This window comes from Syngnathus acus, chromosome 8 (genome assembly GCF_901709675.1).
Source record: "Syngnathus acus chromosome 8, fSynAcu1.2, whole genome shotgun sequence".
Taxonomy (NCBI): domain Eukaryota; kingdom Metazoa; phylum Chordata; class Actinopteri; order Syngnathiformes; family Syngnathidae; genus Syngnathus; species Syngnathus acus.
Genome location: NC_051093.1, coordinates 5,993,768 through 6,017,504, shown reverse-complemented (window position 1 = coordinate 6,017,504; position 23,737 = coordinate 5,993,768). Strand labels below are relative to the sequence as shown.

Below are 23,737 nucleotides of genomic sequence, written 5' to 3'. Positions count from 1 at the left end.
TACAGTGGATTTTAAAACACTTAAGCAGTTCAAATGAATTGTACTTTACACTCACGGCGCGTTTTGAATGAGGCCTATCTACTATTTAAAATATATTAGCAAAGACGGCAAGTTAACAAGTTAGTGTGCCTTTTATTTTGTGACCTCACATTTAACAATTGATTGATAAAGTACTTTCTACCAATAGAACTCAAAGTGCAAAGGGCAAAACCCTTACTTTTCTAATTTAATGTAAATCTCGTTTATGTAAAGCAGGTGGCAGTGAATTGTGTTGCCAAGGCACGAGTCTATCATTAATACGCGATGCAACAAGGCAACGAACGGTCATGCGCGGCAAACACATTCGTGCAGAAAAAATATGCACTTTTAAAACTGATAGATTAAAAATTGGACTGACTCGGGAAGTTAGCTCAATTTGACCCAATTTTTGTTGTTCTGTAAGAAAAAAAAAAAACAGTGTGAGATTCAATTTAGGGATTCAATACAAGGAATGGGCTGCATTAAATATTTTTTTTTCTATTTCATTTCAAATGATGGTGTTAATTCCCTTAAAATTATTAGGTTAAAATTTGGAAATTTGACCCAGCTTTGGGTTGTTTTACAAAAAATAACCAAATTATTAGGTTGTTTTGTAGAAAAGAATGGGTTATTTTGACCAATTTGAACCCAAATTTGTATATTACATTTGTAAGGGTGCAGTAATCAGACTCTAGCCTTTCTCCAACAACCATTTTATAGAATTTTCACATGTTCACAATATTACTTGAACTATGGACAAGTCATTACGGATAAGCTTCTGTCATCACATGGCATGCAAAACCGAAATAAATATAAATCTGCATTGCTCTCTACACATTTTCGACAAAGAATTACTCCAGACAACTCACGCTTCCGCAACGAAAACCCATTTTGATAAAATAATTACACCAGAGTGATGATTTAGAGTCAAATATGCAAATTTATCGAATAAGGGCCATTTCATTACAAGGAGCACATCTGTTGGCTGATGTCAGTGTTGTAAAATGTGGAACCTAGTGGCTGACTGTACAACTTATAAACCAGGACTTTTATTGTCAGTATACAGTCCAGATGGTCTGCTTTCTTCTTTCCACCTTGAATCACTTCACCGTGGAGCAATCTTCAAAAACATTCTATTCTATTCTATTCTATTCTATTCTAATCATTGCCCAGAGAACCAGGTCCCTTGAGTATACTTCATGCTTTAGAAGAGGAATGCAGCACTATGAGATGTTTTTTTTCTCAAGTTCATGTCCACCAGTGACCACCGCCTTCTTGCACGTGTGTATGTGCACACACACACACGCACGCACGCACACACACCCTACTATTTTACCACCTTTTCCCCCACAGAACCCCTCCTCTTTTGTCTGCATTGCAAACTGTCTTTTTGTTTCCCAGGTTGGACTTTGCTGTTGAACTTGAGACAGACAGACAGCTTGTAAACTCTTAGTAGTCTGGCCCATGTCTAGTCTGGAATGATGTGGAATGGCCTGGAGGGGCTACAGGGTGGGGGACAAAAGGGCAATGGCAAGGACACTGGACCCTGGCTGTCTTCAAAGCGCCAATACACCCGCCATGATATTCTATGAATATAATATTGTCAATCGTTTTTTTTTTTTTGCTGAGACATCAACAGGTGTGGACTGATACCTGGTGCAAAATTTGGCATTCCTGCCATTTGCTGGGGCTGCAAGCCTTGTGATAAAGTACCTCCAAGTTCTGAGGTTGAGTTCTAATCCATGCTCTGGCTTTCGTGTTTGGAGTTAGCGTTTTCTTTCTGGGATTCTCTGAGTCCGAAAATGCAACATGAGTGTCTGATTTAGCAACAAAAGTAATATGTACATATGTTCACTCAATATATTTTCAATTAGTTGATTCAACAAAATGATATCTTCCTAAATGAAAACATTTTAATTTGGTGGAAATAATTTCATTATGCTCACGAATTTTTTTTTTTCTTTGGGTGTACTAGATATTGTAAATAAAGTGACTTACATTGAGCACTAAATTGACTTCTGAGATAACTGATTTCCAGTGCAATCTATTTAAAATAAGAAGACAACATAGACAAAGTTGTTATCCTTACTATACCAAATACAATTTCAAGTGAAATTTGCATAGTCGCAAATAATTTTCTTTACAATAATATGTTGAACGTGTCTAAACATGGCATTTTGATTAATATTGCGTTTGTGGAACATGAGTTAAGCAGCAAAATTCACCCATTTATATCCTCACCAGTTTTATGAAGCTGAGCCGTGATTGTTTGTGACCCGAGACCTGGCAAATGGAAAAATGGTCGCCCCCATCTGAGAAATAAAAACAAACCTGTTCAATTCGTATTCAACAAACAAAACATGAATCAGAACAGTGTTTCGACTAGTTGGGCTGCAAAGAACATAATATTCCAAAGAACATTTTTAGGTTGACGTCCTCTTTAAGAGAACAAACTGGTATCATCAACAAATAGCCATCCCCGCATGTTGTCGCGAGGCGGAGCATCCACCTTGACACAAAACATTCATCCAATGGTTGATGCCAAGGCGACCGTATTGAATGAATGTGGAAGCAGGTCCCGTGTTGACAGACACATTGAACGTTTGCCAAACTCGTAAAATAAAGAGCTTAACAGTCAGAATGGCTCCTGCACAAGGGGGTGTTATCGGAAGCGTTGTGCTTTTCTTCTGGCGTTTTGTAACCAGGCTAACATATTATATGTGTTGGTGTTCTGATTGAAAGACAAATGAGAAAGCACTTATTGTTAATAATGTGAGTGAGGGAATCACAAAATTGCAAAATGTTCAAAAATTTGTAGTGAATTAATCTTTTTAAATGTCACTGTGAAAAACTACATATTGATTTTCTTCTATTCAATAGCAGCAGAATTGCTTTTAGTTTCAAGAACAACATTACTTTCCACAACTTGTTTTAGTTTACTTTTTTGTTTTGGTTTTTTTGTGAACATTTTCTTTTTCTCCCAACCATTGTTTAGGGTCAGAATTTCCCCCGGCAAAGCTGTGCTGAATTCTATTTCAGGTTTTTATGAGCACCGTTATGCTATCAGGCTGAGCCCCCACTTAGCCTAATGAGGCTTTGCCTAGTTGTTTTTACTTACTTGTTTACTCAGTAAATGATCTAGTTTTACTAATCTGATTTTGGATTGATATAAACCTGGTTTGTTAAACCAGGCCATGAACTCTTACCAAATGGAAAAACAAGAGCTAACGCTTCACTCGTGAACAGCTGAGTAAAAGCAAACCAATCGAATCCGTCCGTCATCCATCGTATTTCTACCTCCTACTAAATTCTGTAGATATGAAATGATATGAAGATGAACCCCTACACGCTGGACCACATTTACTTCCGCAAACATTCCTAAAAAAAACTAATTTAATGCAACAAACACGACATGTAGATCAATTCTGTGTCATGCAATCACTGAGTTTTTGCATTCTTCCATACTGGCATATTTACATGACGAGACACAGGGTAGGGAGCCAAAGTGAATAGCTTGGGGTATGGTACTGGATTTTATAGACCTCTGAGTAAAAACTTGATCACTTTGAGGTTTGTGTGGGCTTCTTCTCTTCATCTCCCTGAAGATATGACTTATCGTTTTTTCATGGACATCTTCTTTTATAGAACCAAGGTCGGCTGATAGGCAGCCAGCGTGTGTTCAGTAGACTTTAATCGCCAGTCTTGGGGCAATAAAAGAGGATGGTGAATTATACAACTGTAAAACACCCAAGGCTCAAGCTTGGTGCGCCTTGAAGACATCGCGGCATTTCAATTAAAACCGCTAGGAATTGTACATCTGGTGTAGATTCATAAATTACTCGTGTTAAACTTGATTAAAATGATAGAACATAAAGCAATTCATCGTCGTCTCTTGGGCTTTGGTTTTGCTTTTTATGTGGTGTTGTAGTGCCACCCTCTGGTGAATGTTTGGCAATGCATAGCAGTATATTTCTTGTATTTATTTCCTGTATTTTGGCGCCCTCTAGTGCCAAAGAATTGACACTGCAATTAAAATACGCCCAGAAATTTTAGATCACTGATTGTCGTTCCATCATCATTAAAATACGATAATGTTAAGGGCCTGAATGTTGATTTAAAAACAAGACAGTTTGTATTACTAACAACTGACGTGTATTTAATATTGTTAGTGACAGAGGTGATCTGATGAGCCCCATATTTTAGTGTCTCGCCCCTGTAAGACACCATACAGAATTGGAACATTAACACCGTCCTTAAAGGGGAAGTTTTGTTTAAAGTCTTTAGATTATTTTCTATAGATCCCTCCACACACGCACGCACACATGAATAAAATAGAGAAGACAGAAGAGAAGCGAGAGAGAAAGAGAATGTCTTCCTATTGGTCAATGCCTAAGAACCAAAAAAAGGAGGTGGGACATATAACACTGCGGTACGACGAACAAAAATTCTGACATGCCAAGACTTTAGTTGTAGTAGTCGTGAACCGTCCTAGACGCCAGCCGACCAATCGTAGTATGACAAGACCACTCAAAATCAGATATGACACGCTATGTTTACCCGTCGGTTCATTATTCGAGTTTATTGTTCGAGCAGTTGTGCGGCAAAGATTGACAATCGGTTCTTACATAAATAAAAAAATAATCTGCAAAAGGTAAACGAAAAAAATAGCGGGACTAAAAAAAAAGGATGTAGATCGTCTCTCTGGTGTCTCTGCAACTCACACTATGTAGCAACCAAGAAAATCCTAGGTGACCAAGTTCTATAATCTGTGACAAAATATACATTTATTATATTGTTTATGGGGGAAAGGAGCAGTCATAGCTTATTCTGTAGGGACTTGAGGACCAGATGTTGGCTGACCCTGGACTAAAATATGCAACGAACGCGCGCACGCACACACACACGGAAGTAAAGGGAATTGAAGGTGCCTTCAGTGTTGTAAAACTTTATTACAAACATGGGCCCAGTTGTCATGGTAGCAACTATACCATTCCGAGTGTGTGTGTGTGTGTGTGTGTGTGAGCATGTATGTGTTTCCAATTACAGAAAGAACATGAATTACAATGTCTGTCTGTCTCCTCTCGCTTACTCTTCGCCCGCTGGCTCTCCACTGTGGCAGCTGTGGCTCAGACAGTTTGATTCCTAATTTTGTAAAATGTTACAAGTTTCATCTTCTGGTAAAATATGCTAAATATTTCAGTTGGAATCAGATAACTCAAAACATACAATCTCATTCCATTATGAATAACTGGCTTTGTTTAACAATACGAAATTCTCAGTGACAGTACTGTTAGAAGCTGTACATTACACAACAGCGTCACCTGCAGGCGCTAACGCTGAACTGAACGAGTCTAAAATACAGCTTTGTTTATATGCCGCGTTCACAACACCTTTATCCTGATGGTAAGGGTTAGCAGGGTTTCTTTTAAAATGTACTCCGGTACAGTTAATAAATACCTGTTAAAAAATGTATTTAGTAATTTATTCCAATCCCTAATATCAAAATAATGTAACTTGAATACTTTTATTTACTACTTTTGAATTACTGTACTCCAATACCATTGTGTGCTTGTTTCAATACGACAAAATATTCCACATATTGAATACATCTTTCATTGTCTGCATATGTGTAAAAGCTTGTGGCATTTTTACTTTATGAGATAATTGAAGTCAAAACTGCTAGCGGAGGCTAAAATGCCAAATTTGCAGACTTTGGAACATAATTACTCAATAACTGTGGTGGAGGAATAGACAATTTGTATCATATTGTGAAAAAAATAATTACCATATTTGAACATGAGAATGGGTGAAATCACTATGATTTAGCATGTGATTTCAAATGGTAATATATTCATGTCGATTGATAAAAATAAAAATATGGAAAGCTAATCGTAAACAAGCACACTGTGCACATTTTTATCATGCCATGTGTTAAAAATAGATGCTCTCTTTTGAACTTGCTTCAAGTCAAGACTCAACTCTTCCTTAACCTCTTGTGACCTTGTGATCATCATTTCATCATCACTAGAATGATTTGTGTTGCGAGCTGCGGTGCATTCCTTTAGAAGATAATAAATATGTTCCTCTAAGTACATCAAGGTTTGTGCTACTTGGCCTTCAGCCCCGCATTCAGACACTGAGAAACGTATGGTTTTAATTGGAGCGCCGCAGTGAAATATGGCTGGAGACAGTCTCAACAGAGCCTGCAATCAATTTTCCATTTTGAAGAAAGACAGAGTCATGTTTGTAATCATTGATGGGATGGGGACTTGGGCTGCTTTTCCATCCGACTCCGACTGTATTTGCTCCTACGCCTATCCACAAAACTCTTCCCGTCAAAGACATGCACATGCTTCCTTAATTATAAAATGCAAAGGTGGGCGATGTTATTGGGGTGAGTCCACCACAAAGAACTTCTCAGGTTCTGAACCTTGTGGTTTTGCAAGCTTCATCGTTGGGATATTGTCAAATTGGGAATAAAGGAGGTGCATAAACTCACACTGTCTACAGAAAAAAAAAAAGGAAACAAAGTGACAATTAATCTAATAGAATAAATTTAAATTACTTCTAATTTAACCACTAATTTAATTAGGTAGATTCAAACAAAACCATTCAATGGAACATAATGAAATCAAAAGCACAATTTTAAACACATGCTGTGTGAATCCAAATCAACTCCATGTGGAGAACTTACTAAAATTTACTGTCTCTGGAAAAAAATAGACCAGTATATCAGTGTGTTAGATTTAGAGTCCACAAATTAACTTGAAGAAATTGATTTCTAGTTACCAAATATCTGGATTTATTAATTTAGAGAATTATTGGTGTGGTTTGTACGACAATGTAACTGTGCTTAAATCAGAGGTAGAAGACAGTGACGTTTCCATGAGAAGCTTTTGCAGTGTTTTGCCGCTAGTTTAGCACAGAGAGAAGGCGATGATTACTGTAATTTTTACCTGTATGAGCAGGTGGAAAGGAGAAAGAGATGGGACGATGCACACTGCTTTCTCCCCAGACTGCGTCTCTGGTTGCTTTATTAAACACATTACATATAAACAACATCATTTCGGTACATTTCTGTTCAACTACACAATTTTCTAGGTGCATTCTCAAATTCATCTGTATGTCTCACCATGTTCAAGTTTTCAAAACAAAATATTAATTCCCCATATAAATTAAAATTCTCCCTGAATGTCTGCATGATCTCATAAAATATTGTGTTATTAAATGACTCACAGTATAACACTGTCAAAAAATACTTCATTGAAAGTGTCATTATTAACAAATGTCTTGTTTAGATGCGCGTCATACAAAATGGCGTCGACACAAACGACAAAAAAGACAAGAGTTAACACGGCTGCTCTAGTACTCAACCGATAGCCATAAATTCAAATATAACATCATAAAAAGAGGTAGTAGGACTTTATATACCATTTACTGACCTGTATGAGCAGGTGGAAAGGAGAAAGAGATGCTTTCTCCCCGGATTGCGTCTGAGGACCCACCGGCCGGAAAATCCCGCCTCTTTGCGGGTCATGACCCGGATCAACTTCAACAACTACTTCCTCCTGATATTATTAATTAAAACGAAATTCTTCTCAATCTTACTGCACTAAAACATATAAGTTTCATACCAGCATGGACGTAAACAACATTATAAATAATCATAAAGAAAATAAATAATATTTTAGTAATTGCTCAAAAAACCTGGTGTCAAGCAGTGTTTGAGTGCGTGCCAAATTCTCCATACCTGGATTACTGTGCCGAGATAAAAAAAATATTAATAACCAGCCATTGATAGAACCCAGAATCACCAGTGACTTGCAGTACCATGCCATCTCTGGGTTGCCATGGCCACCTCGTCCTGGACATAAACTCCTGAAAATATGATTACATTAAAATTTATCATGCAAAGTACATTGAGATTATGGTCATTTACATAGCATGAAATCATGTAATTAAGTTATTAAAACAACTAAATAATAACATGGATAAATGTGGCGCTAATAAGGAAAAACAAATACAGATTTTCGTTTGCTGCATATACCTCGTAATGGATAAGTGTTATCTCTCTCTCGTTCTCTCTCGCTCTCTCTCTCTCTCGCTCTCTCTCTCTTTTATTTGTGTGCGCGCGCGCGTGTATACAAAACTGTTGAACTTTTGAATTTGGCGATAAAATAAATAAATTAAGAAGGTGACTGATACCTATAAAGGCAGCTGATGGGAACTTTGCTGCCGAGAAATAATGGTAAGAATTACATCAGTTTGACTATTTTGCTTTTACCAAGAGGGGTCAGGATATTATCTTGTTAGAACGACGTTATCTTGGTTTATTGTTTCGATTATTCTGTAGTTTAGAATTTTCATAATGCCAAACATCTTAACCGCAACAAGTTTTGCTTTCACGTGAAGCGGTGGTTGCATTTGAGCACGTCAGAATTAAGGGAGTTTTTTTTTTTTTCACGAGTGGGTGTATAGTTAATGTTTCTAATTTTAAAACCTCTTTATCTTTAATTACTTGTTGTGTCGTTTATTTTATTGAATGGAGAAATATATGTAATCACCCAGCTTCTATGGTCGGTCCAATTTTTAACCCAAATTGAATTTTTAACACAGCGTTTTTTAAGGGTGTGTATATCAGCTGGATGTGTGTTTTATTCAGACTTACTAAAATATATTTTCGCCCCTAAACTCTCACGACAGCTACTTCGTATAAAAACAACGCGATCAAAGCTATTGATTTAAAATGCCAAAATCTAAATTGGCCGTGATCATTTTTCCTGCTTTTGTCTTTGTTCTTAAGCCGTATACGTTTAGCTATTAATTCCACGTCTTGAGATTCGGCCAGCACGCATCATTAATAAAATAAGATTTTCACAAAACGGGTGAAAAATACGATAATTAGTTCAATTATATTGTTAGTGTGTCACATTCAAATCTTCATAAAAAAATGCAGGCATTTTAAAACACGTTTTAAAGTGCACGTTAACTGTAATTAATAATAATGAAGTTGACATTGTTAATCAAAATCAGTATAGGTAATATCAAGCCACTTTTTTATGGAATGTCTGGTCGTTTTTGTATTGAATATTGATTCACTCGTTTTCGCATTGTTTTCGCACTTCCGATTGTGTGCGTGCGTGTGTGTGCGTGCGTGTGTTAGCGTGTGTAAACGTGTGCGTGTGCATGAATGCGCATTTGTGTGTTGTGCATGAATGCGCGTTTGTGTGTGTGTGCAGGGCGCGGACGTGTATGCTGAACATTTTATTTTATAATACTGGTGATATAAGATTTGTTTTCAAAATCATATTCATGACGCATATCCGGAACAATAATAATAATAATAATAATAATAATAATAATATATTCACCTCACTCAGACTCCTATTACGACCCGGATTCATGAAAAATTGAATTTGCAAGGCCTAAATAGGGCCATTCATATTTAATATTTAGACCTAGCTCATAAACACGACAGAAAACAAAGACAGAGGAGCATGCAGTGCAGCCAACTTCCATGTCGTATATTTTGGACCAATATATTTTTCCCGATCGGATTATACCTTTCTTCCTCGCGCAGAAAAGAAAAACAAATCTTCTTACCACATATAAGGGCAAATAACGAAAAATTGTTTGAATGTCGGTGTGTTTAGCTCTCTGGAAGCTCCAGTCGATGGACAGATGCAACGAATTAAATCTCAAAACGAAACGTTGGCGATCAAAGCCGAAACTTACTTTTAAGGAGCTTGTTTGTTTGTCCACTGCTGCTTCTGCTCCAAAGCATGCATGCCCTCTTCGATTCCCATCATTCCCCTCTGCAGTTCTGAAAGCATACCTCACCCTCATAAATAATAATAAATAACCACGATGGTACAACGAGATATGCAGAGCTCGGAATTGCTCGTAAATGAAAGCCAGACATTAGATTCCCTGCACTGATTAGCAGCCTGTCAAGAATTCAAGAATGTGATTGTTTCAGAAATAACAATAACTTACACTGCCGTTTAATAAGAGGTCAGCACCAAGTCCAGAATCAAGTCGACTCAATGCTTCGATCTGTTGCATGTCCAAAACAACAAACTTGCATCCCTTGAATGTGACTCTCAGTCAGAGTCCGTGCACTTTTTTTTTTTTTTTTTATCTGTTCCACAGGGAAGTTAATTTCCCCCAGACTCCCATGGAGGTCCCGCACCCAAAAGGTGTTAACTCGGAGCAGCCTGACCGCTGAGTGAGATGTGCTCTTTCTCGAGCAGAAATAAGGCTGCAACATACCCAGTAGTGTTTACAGTCTGCACTAGTGCAAGTCATATATCAGCTCTATAAAACCTTAAGCAGTCGCCATGATTTTTATTATGGTTTAAACGCACTAAAAAAAAAAAAAAAAAAGTTGAAGTAGTGGGTTGCAGGCAAGGGCATGACCACGTGGCCTGGCTTAATGGTGCTCGTTAACAAAAATGACTGTTAATGTGCCAATAAAACAATGGCAGGGGATTTTGAAATGGTGATGTGAAATGTCGAAGACGTGTGTATTTTATTGTGGGTATAGAAAAAAAATGTTGTGGGCAAAACAAAAAGCGCCACTATAATGTCAAGTTGAATTTATAATGCATATTGTGAGTACATTCCTGTTTATTTAGATATAAATGAATGGGGAAAAAATATGATATTGTTCCTATTTTTTTTTTTGTTTTTTTAGAAAAACGCAATAGGCTTATTTATTTTCCACCATCACCCTTATTCAGTCAAAAGTTTTTTTTCTACACCGTGATAAGATGAACTGGCAAGTGAAGCTATTACGATCTAAACATGGGAATCTATGCAGGATTCAAGAAGGCGATCTATTAGAGGGGGATGTGAAAGGGCTTGATTTACGCTCCACCGAAGCTTTAACCCTTTGTCGACATTGGCCAATCAGTTTCTCTGAAAATGAAGGCTGCAACACTTGTTTCGCTATTGCGAGCAAGTTGCTTCGAAAGAAAGAAAGGGGGGGGGGGGGGTAGAGTGGGTGAGGCAGAGAAGGGGGGCAGAGAGAGAGAGAGAGCGAGAGAGAAGTAGCAAAGGGCAGATGATGAGAAGAGGGAAAGAGAAAATCTCCTAATGTCTATCTTCTTGTTCTCCATTTAGTGAACTCGTAGTGTTTCACAGATAATGTCCGAGAATGTCTATTTCTGGGACTCTGAGCAACTATTACGTGGATTCTATCATAAGTCAAGACAGCGATGAACTCCCGACCCCGGTTCATTTTCCCAGTGTCCAATATTCCGGCTCCAGCTCCGCCGCCGCTGCAGCAGCGGGTGGAAGACAACCCGGCTCGGCAGCCGCATCGGAGCATCCGCTCCCCGAGTCATACCCATCCTGCAGCTTCCAGCCCAAACCTGCGCTTTTCTCATCACCCTGGAGTCCATTCAGTCCGCACCACCATGGCGCGAGCGGTCTTCCGACCGTCTACCACCCTTACATACCGACACAACACGTCCCTTCCACGGACACTCGCTACCTCCGCTCGTGGTTGGAATGCGCGCCGCGCGGCTCCGACTGCTTCCCGGGTGGGGGTCAGAGCGGCCAGGTCAAACTGGAGCCCCAGATCAGCCATCCTGGTGTGGAAACTCCACCCAAAATTGGCCAGCTGCAGAGCGCCACATACATCCTGGAATCCCGATCGGCGCCACCGGCCGTGATCACCGGTGTGGGTTTTGGAGAAAATAACGACTCTTGCGAGGGGAGCGAAGACAAAGAGGGCCTAGATCAAAGTAAGTTATTAGGGCTGGAAATAGCACTTTGGAGAAAGACACACGATGATTGGGGAGAGCGATTGTAAATGCTTTTAATGCTGCTGTAAAACAAGAACAAAGAGCTGGAGAGCCGAAGTCACTTTGCGCTGTTCAACCATTACAGCCACTAAAGTCCAAGATAGGATAGTTGGTCCAGTCAGTGTAAATGACTTTAATTGAACTGGACTCTAATTGATATGTTTATTTGGTGATTTTATTAACACAGTATCCAATTGTGACAAAACAAGAAATGGGGTGTTCATTGTGCCACTTTTTAAATCCCTAATTTCTTAAAATACAATGTAGTGTTAGTTTAAGAGCTATAATTAATACATATACACAACGCATTATGTAATATCCTGGTTTGTTGCGATTCTTTCTGTCTGTCACACTCTCTTTCACCTATAGCACTAATTCTTGGAAAAAGTAAATATACGTAAGGTCCTTAGAAATAATAAGTCTTTCACTACCATGAATGGATTTTTATTGTTGTTGATGTTTTTAAACCTGACTGAATATATCAAAACAGCTAACCTTTGAGCTTCATCCTGTGGAGTTCGTAAATAATTTTGTTCAAATATTTGTGTCTTTATCCCAAATTACATGTATTTATAAAATCAACAAATTCAGACCATTAGGAAAATTGAATTTTAAAATGGGAAATTTCAAAGTCATGTTTTCTAGAAGCATTACAATAATTAGGATTATTGTTATTATTTATCGTGATAGTAGTATTGGTGGTGCTGTCCTATCTAAAAGGGCAATTCCTTGATTCCGCAGAATGCGATTTGGGGTTCAACCCAAACCTTTCCTGATGTGTGGAATTTTCATTTTCTTGCCATGTTTGCGCGGTTACTATGCTTTCCCGCACATTTCCAAAACATGTATATATTAAGACTCTAAATTGTCCATATTGTGTGAATGTGAGCATGAACACTTGTTTTTGCCCTGGAACTAACTAGTAGGAGTAAAAAAAAAAAAAAAAGTTGGATTAGGTATTGGGACGATAACCAAAGTAAAGTCTGGAAACTGAATTGGGTTCGATACAGTATTTGTTCAAGGCAGACTGGTTTTAAATCACTGTCTGCTTTTTGATCCATGTTATGATAATAACATTTTCACTAAACCCCCTTCTGGGTTTTGGCTTCCTCTACGAATTTTGAACAATGAACACATCAGTTGGAGGTCAAAGATGGCTCTGTTTTCTACATTATTTTTCGAAATGGCCTTATTATTGGTGGATCTCAAAATATCTCATGACACGCTGAATGGGGCCCCCTGCAGAAGTGTCGGTAATTTGCAGTACTTTAAGTGTACAGAACGGTTTATATACATGCATATGTACAGTAAACACATATTTCCTATACATAATGTATCTATATATAATTCATCCCACATTAGCTCTCTTTGGTCAACTTGTGGCTTTTTTGCCCTGGTTTGTGGAACGGTTTGACATTTCGGAGAAGTTGCTTATTATCTTTATTTCTGCAATGCAAGCAAGTCACCACTACTGTCGTATACGTAGCAATTGCCAGCAGCTGCTTGGCTGAGTTCAAAAGTAAAATGACTTGATGAACATACTTTTGTGAACATTGCAGTTGTTATTCTTCTAGCACGTTTAAAATCGATAATAGAACAAGTGTGTTTTTGGTTAGATGATGGTTGGAGTCCGTTTTTGCAAAAAGTCTCACTGTTCTTTAAGACTATGATGTGTTCCAAAATAACATTGCATCAGTCAAATCTGTCATAAACCGAAAAGTCCCTGTAGTTTTTTCTAGGTGGTATTTATTGTCAAGGTATAGGGTTAGTGATTTCCCGAAGGTGTAGAACTTCTCAAAATGTCCACTATACGTGTAGAGTAAACCATAAGGAGAAAAGCGACCTTTCAATACACCAACACTAATTAAATTGAACAGATGATTTTCACATTATTGGTGCTGGGCAACCATCCAGAATAAACTCCAATATTACACTTCAATCTTTGTACTGCTGTTACTGTTGCCGGCAGAGCTGGGAAAATTATTACCTCGGACGTTTATTAAGTTATCACAGGGTGAACAACCCCATTAATTGGCGTGCTGCTGTTGGTGATTGGCTGAAATGTACAAAAGGGGAGGGAGCAGGTGGAAAAAATACGACAGAGAAATGTAATAACCTGCCTTGGGATATATGAGGGGTCAATTTCTAGAACTATTAGGGTGAAATTGCAAGCGGCGGGGAGAAAGAGGAGAGAGATGGGATGCGATATTAATCCGATGGGCGATGCGCTCACTGTTTCCATGCAAGCTGCATTCATCATGGTGGACACGCGCAGGAAAAGACACATTGGTCAGCAATTGAATTTTTCATGTTGCACAGCCAAAGGCTATAGCAGGCTACTTTATGAGAGTATCAGTCCTTCCATCTCCGTGTCTGTCCGTGCTGGACGATTACAAGAAACTCAAGACAGGACTAGTGCATCACCAATCCACATATTCTTCCTGTCTACCTTTTTTTCCATTGGTCATAATCTTTACTATCCTATCATCCTCGAAAGGATCCTCAAGATGGTTCCGTCATCCTGGATGACAGAACGGTTGTGGAGCAGCTTACACACTAATGGATTGTTCTAGAAGTGATTATACACGACTGTAAAGCACCCACTTTAGCGAGGGACACAAGTACTGCACACCCCGGTTGTGTCATCCATCTTCTCCTCACCTCCCTACGAGGCATTATTTTCCCTGAGAAGAAATCGATAGCTTACGTTTGGGCCGTGTTGGAGGAAATTGATTACGCAGCGATTTTAGGATGTATTAACTGATGATGGCCACTATAACTAACTGTTGGGGACAAGTGGGGAAGTATAACATATAGGGAAGATAACAGGGCTCAATGATTTTTTTTGTGTGGAGATTACGTTTTAATTTGTTTAAAGACATTCTGGCTGTTAAGGTGAATTCTTTTTTTAATGCTTTACCTTGCTTTCTTCTTGCCAGTAATTAATCTAGCCTTCAAAATACTTTAGTATTTTATTTTTTATTTCTATTTATTTTAATAAATATTTTATATTTTCCAAATAGACTGCATTATTTTACAAATAATAATTTAAAGAGGAACTCGAAAAGATTTTTTTTTAAAATTTCAAATAAAAAAATGAGAGTGAGCAGCTACTTCTCAGTAGGTCCTAATATTATTTTTCCAAGATTGTTAATGACAAAATATGATCCATTATATTGAGACAGATATCAAAAGGAAGACATTAAAAAGCACTTTGGGACTTATGTGTTTAATTGAAGCATCAATTTGGATGCAGTGGTCCTCAAGTGGTGTCAAATAAAACAACCACAGATATCCTTATTGGAAATGTGACCCCCTATCGTGCAGTATGTGTTCCACCTTAAAGTTCTCGATATTGCTTTTCAGCATTGCTTAATGTCATTTTTTTAAAAAGCATCTTTGTTCTTCCTCCAGATGACCCCTCCGCCAACTGGTTACATGCACGTTCCTCCAGAAAGAAGAGATGCCCTTATACCAAATATCAGACGCTGGAGCTGGAGAAGGAATTCCTATTCAACATGTATCTGACGCGCGATAGGCGTCATGAAGTGGCGAGAGCGCTCAACCTAACCGAGAGGCAGGTCAAGATCTGGTTCCAAAACCGGAGGATGAAAATGAAGAAGCAGAGCAAGGATCAACCCAAGGATTAAATAACGGGATCCTGTACACGCACTTAAAATTACCATGCAGACGGACTCGGTCCACGCACGCACCCCCCGCCCCCCACACACGTCAGTCCATGTATGTATTTAGCTATACATAACCTGCAACCTCAAAAGGAAATGAGAAAACGCATTACTGCTGATTCCATTCTGTTGAATTCCCACCAATGATTGTTGTGTTCCTTGCAATGCGCTTTACGGGAGCTCAAGTCTTCCATGATGTAAATTGGATTTATTATCTTCTTGGAAATTGACGGGTATACACCACTATCCTCATGGGCAGACATTGTTTTGTTTTGGACTTGCACTTTTTGTTATTTACTGTCGTGTCACTCCCATCAGCGTGCACGAGGTGCTGAAAGCAGTAATTCCCGTGGTCATTAACAACACAGATACACACCCGGACACACACTATATTGCCCGTAATCTTTTGCACGTAATCTTTTCCTTTTTTTTTTTTTAATGGCCTAATTCAATTAGTATGGACCCGGTGGCACACATTAATACATATTCTCCGGTTTGGTCTTAGTAATGATCAAATTGAAAGTGTTAAATACAACGGGCAAGTTGGAAAGCTGTTGTAAATTGGATCTTATCGATTTTTCCTTTTCATTTCCTTAAATTATGAATAATTGATGTTTTATTAGTTGGCAAAAATCATCTCTTTGTTGCTGTGTGTCTTCCCAGGCTACATATGTCAGGGCTGTAATGTTTTAGTCCAGTTGAAATCGTACGTTTAAATAAATAATAACAATAATCTTTAGGAAAGGCTCTCTATTTTTATACAGTTGATACGATAGCCGTCTGCTATGCAAGTAATTTCAAAATAACACCGAAGAAAAGGGCCAATACAATGAAAGAATATTTCTCAATCACTGTATCATTGTTATTCTTCTGATAATGTCATCGCTCGGGGCTGTATAAGTCAACATCATTCAACAAAACATACACTAGGTTTATGTACAGTTTTATTGATCTGAGAGTTGATGAAAAAGGCCATGTTAGAAGGTCATCTTGTTTTATGATATTTGAAGTGTCGTCGTATTTAAATGGCGTGCGCTGGCAGTTTTATGGGCCGACCATAAACAAGACATCGGTGTTGAATGCGAGCCTCTTGTCCAATACAAATCTTTGCGCTTTATACAGACACTTGATGCACAGCGTCACATATCCGATTTCAGGTTCAAATGTTTACATTGTTTGCGCATGCCTCAAATCATTCTTAAATTTGAATTTACTCTTTGTAAATGGCGACATTTTCCAGAGGAGAATGCTTGAAAACAATAAGCTGTTTAAGAATGTAAAAATGTTTCTAATTTATTGTACGTAACTTGTCTTTTTTGAGAATGACTACAATTGGCTAAATCTAAAATTTCCTTTTCAATTTTTTTTTTTATGTCTTTGTGAATCTTTATATCTGTTCTTGAGTCGCTCATGCACCAACGGCAACAAATATTGTTTCACCTTTTTTTCTTAAAATTGGCTGTTCTCGTCCAGATATTTCATTGCATGGCAAATTTCGAGAAACACATGACTGGGTGACACGATACTATTTTTTTTTTCCTTTTGGTGTCACTTCAGAATTAAGTTGCGCAGAGTGAGCCAAACACCCAGGGCGGACGAGCAAAAAAGTTGGGCACCGTACTAACATTGCTGTCAAGTAGGGTGTCCTGAAATATCTTCCTGCGGGCCAAAAATGAGCCCCCGAGCTGCATGTTTGACACCTCTGATCTTGCGCATATTTTCAATTATTATTTCCTTTGTCAGTGTGTCATATTTACACTCCCTGTTCCGATTGAAGGGCAACGTTTACACTTTTTGATAAATATGGATTTACTACGATTGCAGCAAGTTGACAAGCGTCCTGCCTAAACGTGGAGCTCTAAAGTCCCTTCATGAATGTTATGTCTCTCTTTTTTCAGTGCTGTCACTTGTTTCGCTAATGCTGGATTTGAATTTCTATTAAAGAGATTTAATTACGGCATTAATGTTTCCTTTGATTGTCTTGTATTCTGCTACTTTTACTATACAGGCCGATGGGAAATGGGAACAGTAGATTCTTCAGAAGCCATGCAATTGCTTTGTTGCAAATTGCAAAACTGTTCAATTTCAGTTCCTCGCCAATCACCGCTTTCAATTGATATCTATGGGAAGAAACGAGAATGAGCGGGGGAAAAAACTACAAACGGCCGTGAGGGGGGAAGGAGAAGATGAACCCGCATGTGTTTAAAATATGTGTCTCCTCGGTTGCTCGCTGGAGTTTAAAGGAGAGGGGCGTCTGTGTGGCTGCAACACCAAAAGACTGTCATAAAGCCATAAACGACGCAACCCCCACACGCAGATGATCGGCACATTCATTCGAGGTATCGTCACTCTTATTGGGATCCTGGGGAGGGAACTGAGGTCGCCTCTGTCTTGGCTTCTGAATTCGGAAGACCTCATCTCTCGCGAGAAAGCGCAAACATTCATATCTGACATTGTTGATGAATGGATTTTTAATCTTATTTGGATTCTTATTCGTAACTGGAATAGTATGATTACATAATTTGGAAATTATGAGGCAACAATATTTTTCACCAAATAGCAGGGTAAAAGCAATTGCGCAGGAAAATATAATAAGCTTCTACTGAATAATTATAATATTTGTTAGAGAGTCCGAGCTTGTTTGCCTCCCTTGGGCACGCTCCTTAGTTTGCTTGCCTCTGTGCAAATTGGTTCTTCTTTGTAATACTTGTAATTAGAACCTCAAACTGTCTGAGAGATTAATCAAATGTAAAACGAATCAATTTTAAAGCATTACTTTCGAGGACGGGTCAAATTTTATTTGTATTTGACAAGCACATGAGAATAAATTCTTTAATTTCTGTAAACCTTCCAGTCAAGTGCAATTAAAAGCGATATATACATTTAAACATTGAATTTTATTTTTATTTTTTTACTTTTTAGTTGTGCAAAAATGGTTAATTGACATTCATCTCAGTTCACAATGAGCTATTCTCCTCTCAGACAGGACATGACCCCTAACCACATGAAAGATGAAAACTACTACTCTACTTTTAGTTGTGCCCTCTGGTGGAGAAGATAATCACAATGTGAAAACTTACCCTTGGGACAAACCCCGGTCTCCACAGCATTACCACAAAATATTTTCATAATTATGGGCTGTTGCAAATGTGATTTTCGAAAGTGCAAACACACAAATATAATTTTCTAACACATTGATTTAATGTTCCAATGATGCTAAAATGAGGATGCTCGAGTGAAAGACGTGCAAAGCTAACATTTATATTAAAAATGAATATTATAACCAAGAATTACTCACACAACTTTTTTTTTTATCTTGGGTATTGAGGTGGACCACCTTGGGGTCATATTTAGGACACATTTTTTAGTGGTTCTAAGCAAAACCAAAGAAGAACCAGTCATTGGTTCATTATTGAACTCATTAATCCCTTAAAAATCCAAATTCATACATTGGCGCTATATGGGACTGGGATTAAAAACAACAAAATTTGGGTTACAAATCGGACTGACCCAGGAGTTGGGTCAAATTGAAAATTGTTTTGCAAAATTAATTCAACTTCCTGTGTCGCTTCAATTTTTAAGGTTGCAGGTGAGTTGAATCATCAATCTGTTCTTCTTTCCACAGCGTAATAGGAAAACTGTTCAAACAAGCGTTGTCATTTATATCATATATACGTGTGTGTGCGTACAACACTGTTACCGAACAACACCGACTTTGTGTAACCCACAATGTAAGGCTTGACCAATGAAGCTGCAGCCTTTGAGCAGATTTGCTTCGGTCCCAACAAAGCTATCCCATAAACCATCTGTGCACAGGACAGCAGATGATTGTGATACTTCACTGAGGTCTATAGCAGGGTCGGGGTTTCATTAAATCCAGACAGCCTTTACTCTACAGCTGCAGGCCTCCCTCCAGCCTGAGAACGCTGACTGCAAGCTGCTTCACCCCACACTGTGTGTGTATGTGTGTGTGTGGGGTGGTTTTGCTTTGACACATGGCACAGTAAATCTAACAGAATGCAGCCTCTCACACAACAATACACATTCATTTTGAATTAATAGGTAAGTTGTTGCTATGAAGACAGTCCGAAAAGCGTAAGAGATGCTTTGTGGGTATCCAAGGGGAGAAGAGGTCACTATATATATATATATATATATATATATATGTATATATATATAATTGGTTCAAAAAACCCACCCGCGATAAGTGAAATCCGCGAAGTCACCAACAAGAAGCACTGGGCAGGCTAACGAGTTAGCGGAAAGATGCTAATTCGCGATCGTGCTAACACGCGAAAACGGACTTCTAATGGAATGTAAACTAACATTTGGAGCAATACTACATTGTCCTAAAGGTTAGACACATGTTTCCTCTATTTAGAAGTTTTATTTTGACTTTTAAATGTTTTTATAATTTGGAAAGAAAGTCCGCGATGTAGTGAAGCCGCGATAAACGAAACGCGAAGTAGCGAGGGATCACTGTATATATATATATATATGAATGTTTTGTCGTGATTGCTTTTTTTTATGCAATATAATGTAATACACATTAGTGACACACATCATATGAAAACAATCATTATAACCGCCTTAATCTCAAAGTATTTTGTGTAAATGAGCATTATGTCCCATGTTTAGTATCAATTGCATGCTTTATCATCATTGGGAGAATCTGAAAAGGTCCACTTATTATAATCCGAGTTCTGCAAAATAGATATTTTCACCAAGTTCTGCATGGCCCAATACGTCTTTAGTTAATTTTCACTTTCCCAAATCAATCTCTCTCTGTGTGTCTACAGATAACGAGTCTTTCTCTGCTTCCCGAACTCCTTTACGATTCAGCATCAATAATTCAACAAGCATAGAATATCCCTCTTCTTCAGACCTTCATGTGTTACAATTGGTTGTAAGATCCCAATCATCCCATCCACCATTCGAGACACTGCTGGCTGCTCTGCACATGTTACAGCTGCAGTGAAATAGACAGAGGAAGTGGTTGTAACACCATCAAACACAACAGCACATGTTTCAGACCCCCCACATAGTGTGACTTAAACAAATTCATGTGTAATAATGCTACGATTATAACACGTGGACAACAGTGTAGTTTGTTTTAATTGCAGGTTTGTTATGCACGAACAATGTTGATATTTCTGTTTTGCGATTGTGTTGTTATTATCACTAATGCATGATTATATTTTCTTGTTTGACAGGGATAGTCTCTTATTTAGTCCAGCAGAGTACATTTTGAAACAGTGATGATTTGGTTGCCCTTGTCTGACTTTGTTGCATGGAGCGTGGATTTAGTTCCCATCAGTGTCGTGTAAATTGTTGTTTTCTATTTGTGCCCTGACATTGACTGGCAACCCTCCTTTCACCCGAAATGAAGTTTCCTGCAAGCCTACAGTAAATATTGCAAAATGTGTCATGTTTCAAAGCTTCTTAAAAAAAAAAATCCCAAGAGTATTCATTTATGTGTGTGGAAAAGATTATAGGTTGAATAAATCTTGTGGCGGTCCCTCTTTTGAAAACAACGGCATGAAGCTCCACGTTGAGCTTTTGAAATGGATTCACTCATATGAAACAAATCAAATTTTTGACACCCAAAGAAACTTATTTTATCTTTGTTTATACAAACCGTGTTTTAGCGCGTTAAGTCATTTATTGTTAAATGCGTTTAAAATATTATCAGTGGTTATATTTACAATATAATAATATATCTCCCTTGACTCATAAAGCTCTGGCATATTTTGGCTCTCTTCTCACCGCATCATTTTGCACACTTGCTATTTTCAAACACGGAAACAAACAGGGGGAGAAGGAAGTGCAGCACGCACCAGGGTTCTGGAAAAAAAAAAAGGGGGGGGGGGTGTATGAAGGCGACGAGGGATGCAGCATTGGATGGTTGGAAGAAGCCGCCGCCGACTGTCGTAAAAAACAGTAAGACGGCAAAGAAGAGCAAGAGAGCAGAGAGAAAGGGAATTCAATGCGGTGTGCCGCAATAAAATGATATGACGGCAATAAAAGTTTATAGCGTATAAATTTCTGAAGGTTAAGAACTAAACGGCTGTAAAGCAAACACGCCGAGAGAAAGGGGAAGGCGGCAGTATGGAGACAGGCACACTGAAAGTATTAGCGAGAAACGCAGAACCCCCAAAATTTATTTGGATGATGAGATTGATGGAAGGAAACAACTGAATGTTGTCACATGTTTTACCTAAGAATTGCGTGTTTATTTATTTTTATTTTTTTATTATGAATGACCCAATTCTGTTACGTGCTGAATTTCGGATTAAAGCAACGGGGAGGAAAGAACTCCTTCCTCTTCTCCTCTTCCTTTGAAAGGGGAGTTTTATGGTTTTGCTGCCGTTTGCCTCTATGGGGATATCTTTGCGTTGCTGTGTTGAGTCTCCCGTCCTACCTCCCTTTGTCTTCCTCAGTTGCATCCTTACAGCACGGGTCATAAAATCCCCCCCTCTAAAGAAAAACACCCAAGACGGTAGAGCCTGAAACACCAAAGCTCTCACCTTCCGGTCCAGAGGGCAGAACGAGGCCCAGACTGAAGCCTACGTGAGAAGAAATTCTGGGGCTTCACTCCGGAAAGAAAGGTCCCTCATAAGAGGTTTTTCAATCCATGTTCGTATTTTTTGTTATTGCTGCTGTGCTCTCTGATTTCACTGTGCTCGTCTGATAATGACTCAGATATCCAATGGCTGAAAACTCAGGAACTGTGCTGCAGGCTCTTCAGATAATGGTAACAATTGCTTTTTACGGGCTGTTTGCAGCCTCTAATTTAACAGGCCGGCGCGCGCGCGCTCACACACACATATATATACACACACACATACGAGCGCACACACGTAAACGCGCACACGAGTGTGCATGCGCGCACGCGTGCAAATATGCACGCACGAGATAATCGAATGCGTTAAAAAAAATCAGGGTTTTGATTGGCATTTGATTTAAAATAAATACGATTATCATCTGTTTTGTGTTGCTGTATTGCTTTAGCTAAATATATATTTAAAATGAATTTTTTACAACTATTTTAACAACGCAGTTATAGGTAACGTTACTGTTAATGTTTTTTATTAATATAAATAGTTTTACCATGAGATATTTCCATGTTGTTAATTTTATTTAGGACTACAATAGACAGTATATTATATTGATTTGATAGTTATTGATAACATATGTACTCATACTTGAAAATATATGTTATAACGTGTGGATAATCGTCTGCAGGATAAAGGCACACATTTCAACGAATAAAATAAAAAAATCGACAGGAATGGTCGAGGCCTGTCTCTGCCTTTCACCCAGGCTCAGCTGGGATTGGCTATACTGCTAAAGCTTCCATGAATATATAAAGAATATAAGCATAGGAACATTCTAGCGGTGTACGACTATAGTATTAGTAGTGGTAGTAAAACTACTACAAATATAATAATAACAATAATAAAAAAAAATAATAATAATAACATTTAATCTAATTTTAGAATTTTATATAATCATTTTTCATTGAAATATTTTTAGCAGTAATAATGAATGTGAATGACTGATTTGTCTTTTTTTTCTTGGGTTCCCAGCCACTATTGTAAACGTTTCTTGGAGCACAGTTTCTTGGAGCCGTGTATGTAATGTGTAGAATTAAACTGTTATTATTATTTTAGGACTCAACTTTAAAGGCCACTTGATGGCGCTCTTGCACCGTTGTTAGACCTTAAGACCCATACTGCTCACAGGCTGGCTGGTGAACGTGCAAACACACCATTCGCCATCTTACGTTCAGAATCTGTTTTAAAAAATTATGATTAACAATAATAATATTATTATTATTGATTTAGGAATTGTGTGAATTGGTTAACCTGTCAATGGATATATGCAAGTATGACATGCAGAGGCAACGAGCACAAAATATTTTCCATAGATTTATTTTCCATAAAAACAAATGGTTGTCTAAAAGGAGCTGAAGGTGCAGTAAATGCGGGAATATAAAATGGCCATATTGTTTCCGTGGTGTATTTGAGGTTTGTGTACAATGTGCTTAATTGATACACATATAGGAGAAGCAAACTAACAAAGAGCTCCATCGATTTTCTCCAAATGCTTGCAAGTAGTGGCGGCTACCTCTCGTGTTTGAACATATTGGGTATAGATACTTGTTTTATAGGAAATGAAAACAGCAGACTCTAAAAACAAGTGAACTTAACCATTTGATGT

At 38.2% G+C, this 23,737-nt stretch overlaps 1 protein-coding gene and 1 long non-coding RNA gene across 2 annotated transcripts; one reads left to right on the top strand and one right to left on the bottom strand.

The window, feature by feature from the left end:
* Window positions 1-4,653: 4,653 nt before the first annotated feature.
* Window positions 4,654-10,272, bottom strand: LOC119126030. The gene is made up of 4 exons (XR_005098570.1): window positions 10,015-10,272; window positions 9,754-9,841; window positions 6,975-7,896; window positions 4,654-6,522 (listed from the first exon to the last, which is right to left on the bottom strand). It is a non-coding gene; the product is annotated as an uncharacterized LOC119126030 (long non-coding RNA).
* Window positions 10,273-11,049: 777 nt separating this feature from the next.
* Window positions 11,050-17,471, top strand: hoxb9a (homeobox B9a). The gene is made up of 2 exons (XM_037257064.1): window positions 11,050-11,768; window positions 15,243-17,471. Exons 1-2 carry the CDS (start codon window positions 11,177-11,179, stop codon window positions 15,476-15,478), a joined length of 828 nt encoding a protein of 275 aa, XP_037112959.1. The 5' UTR covers window positions 11,050-11,176; the 3' UTR covers window positions 15,479-17,471.
* The last annotated feature ends 6,266 nt before the right edge of the window (window positions 17,472-23,737 follow it).

Coding starts and splice junctions, on each gene's coding strand:
- hoxb9a (XM_037257064.1), top strand. CDS start 11,177: ATGTCTATTTCTGGGACTCTGAGCAACTATTACGTGGATTCTATCATA. Junction 11,769..15,242: donor CAAAGAGGGCCTAGATCAAA/GTAAGTTATTAG, acceptor TTCTTCCTCCAG/ATGACCCCTCCGCCAACTGG.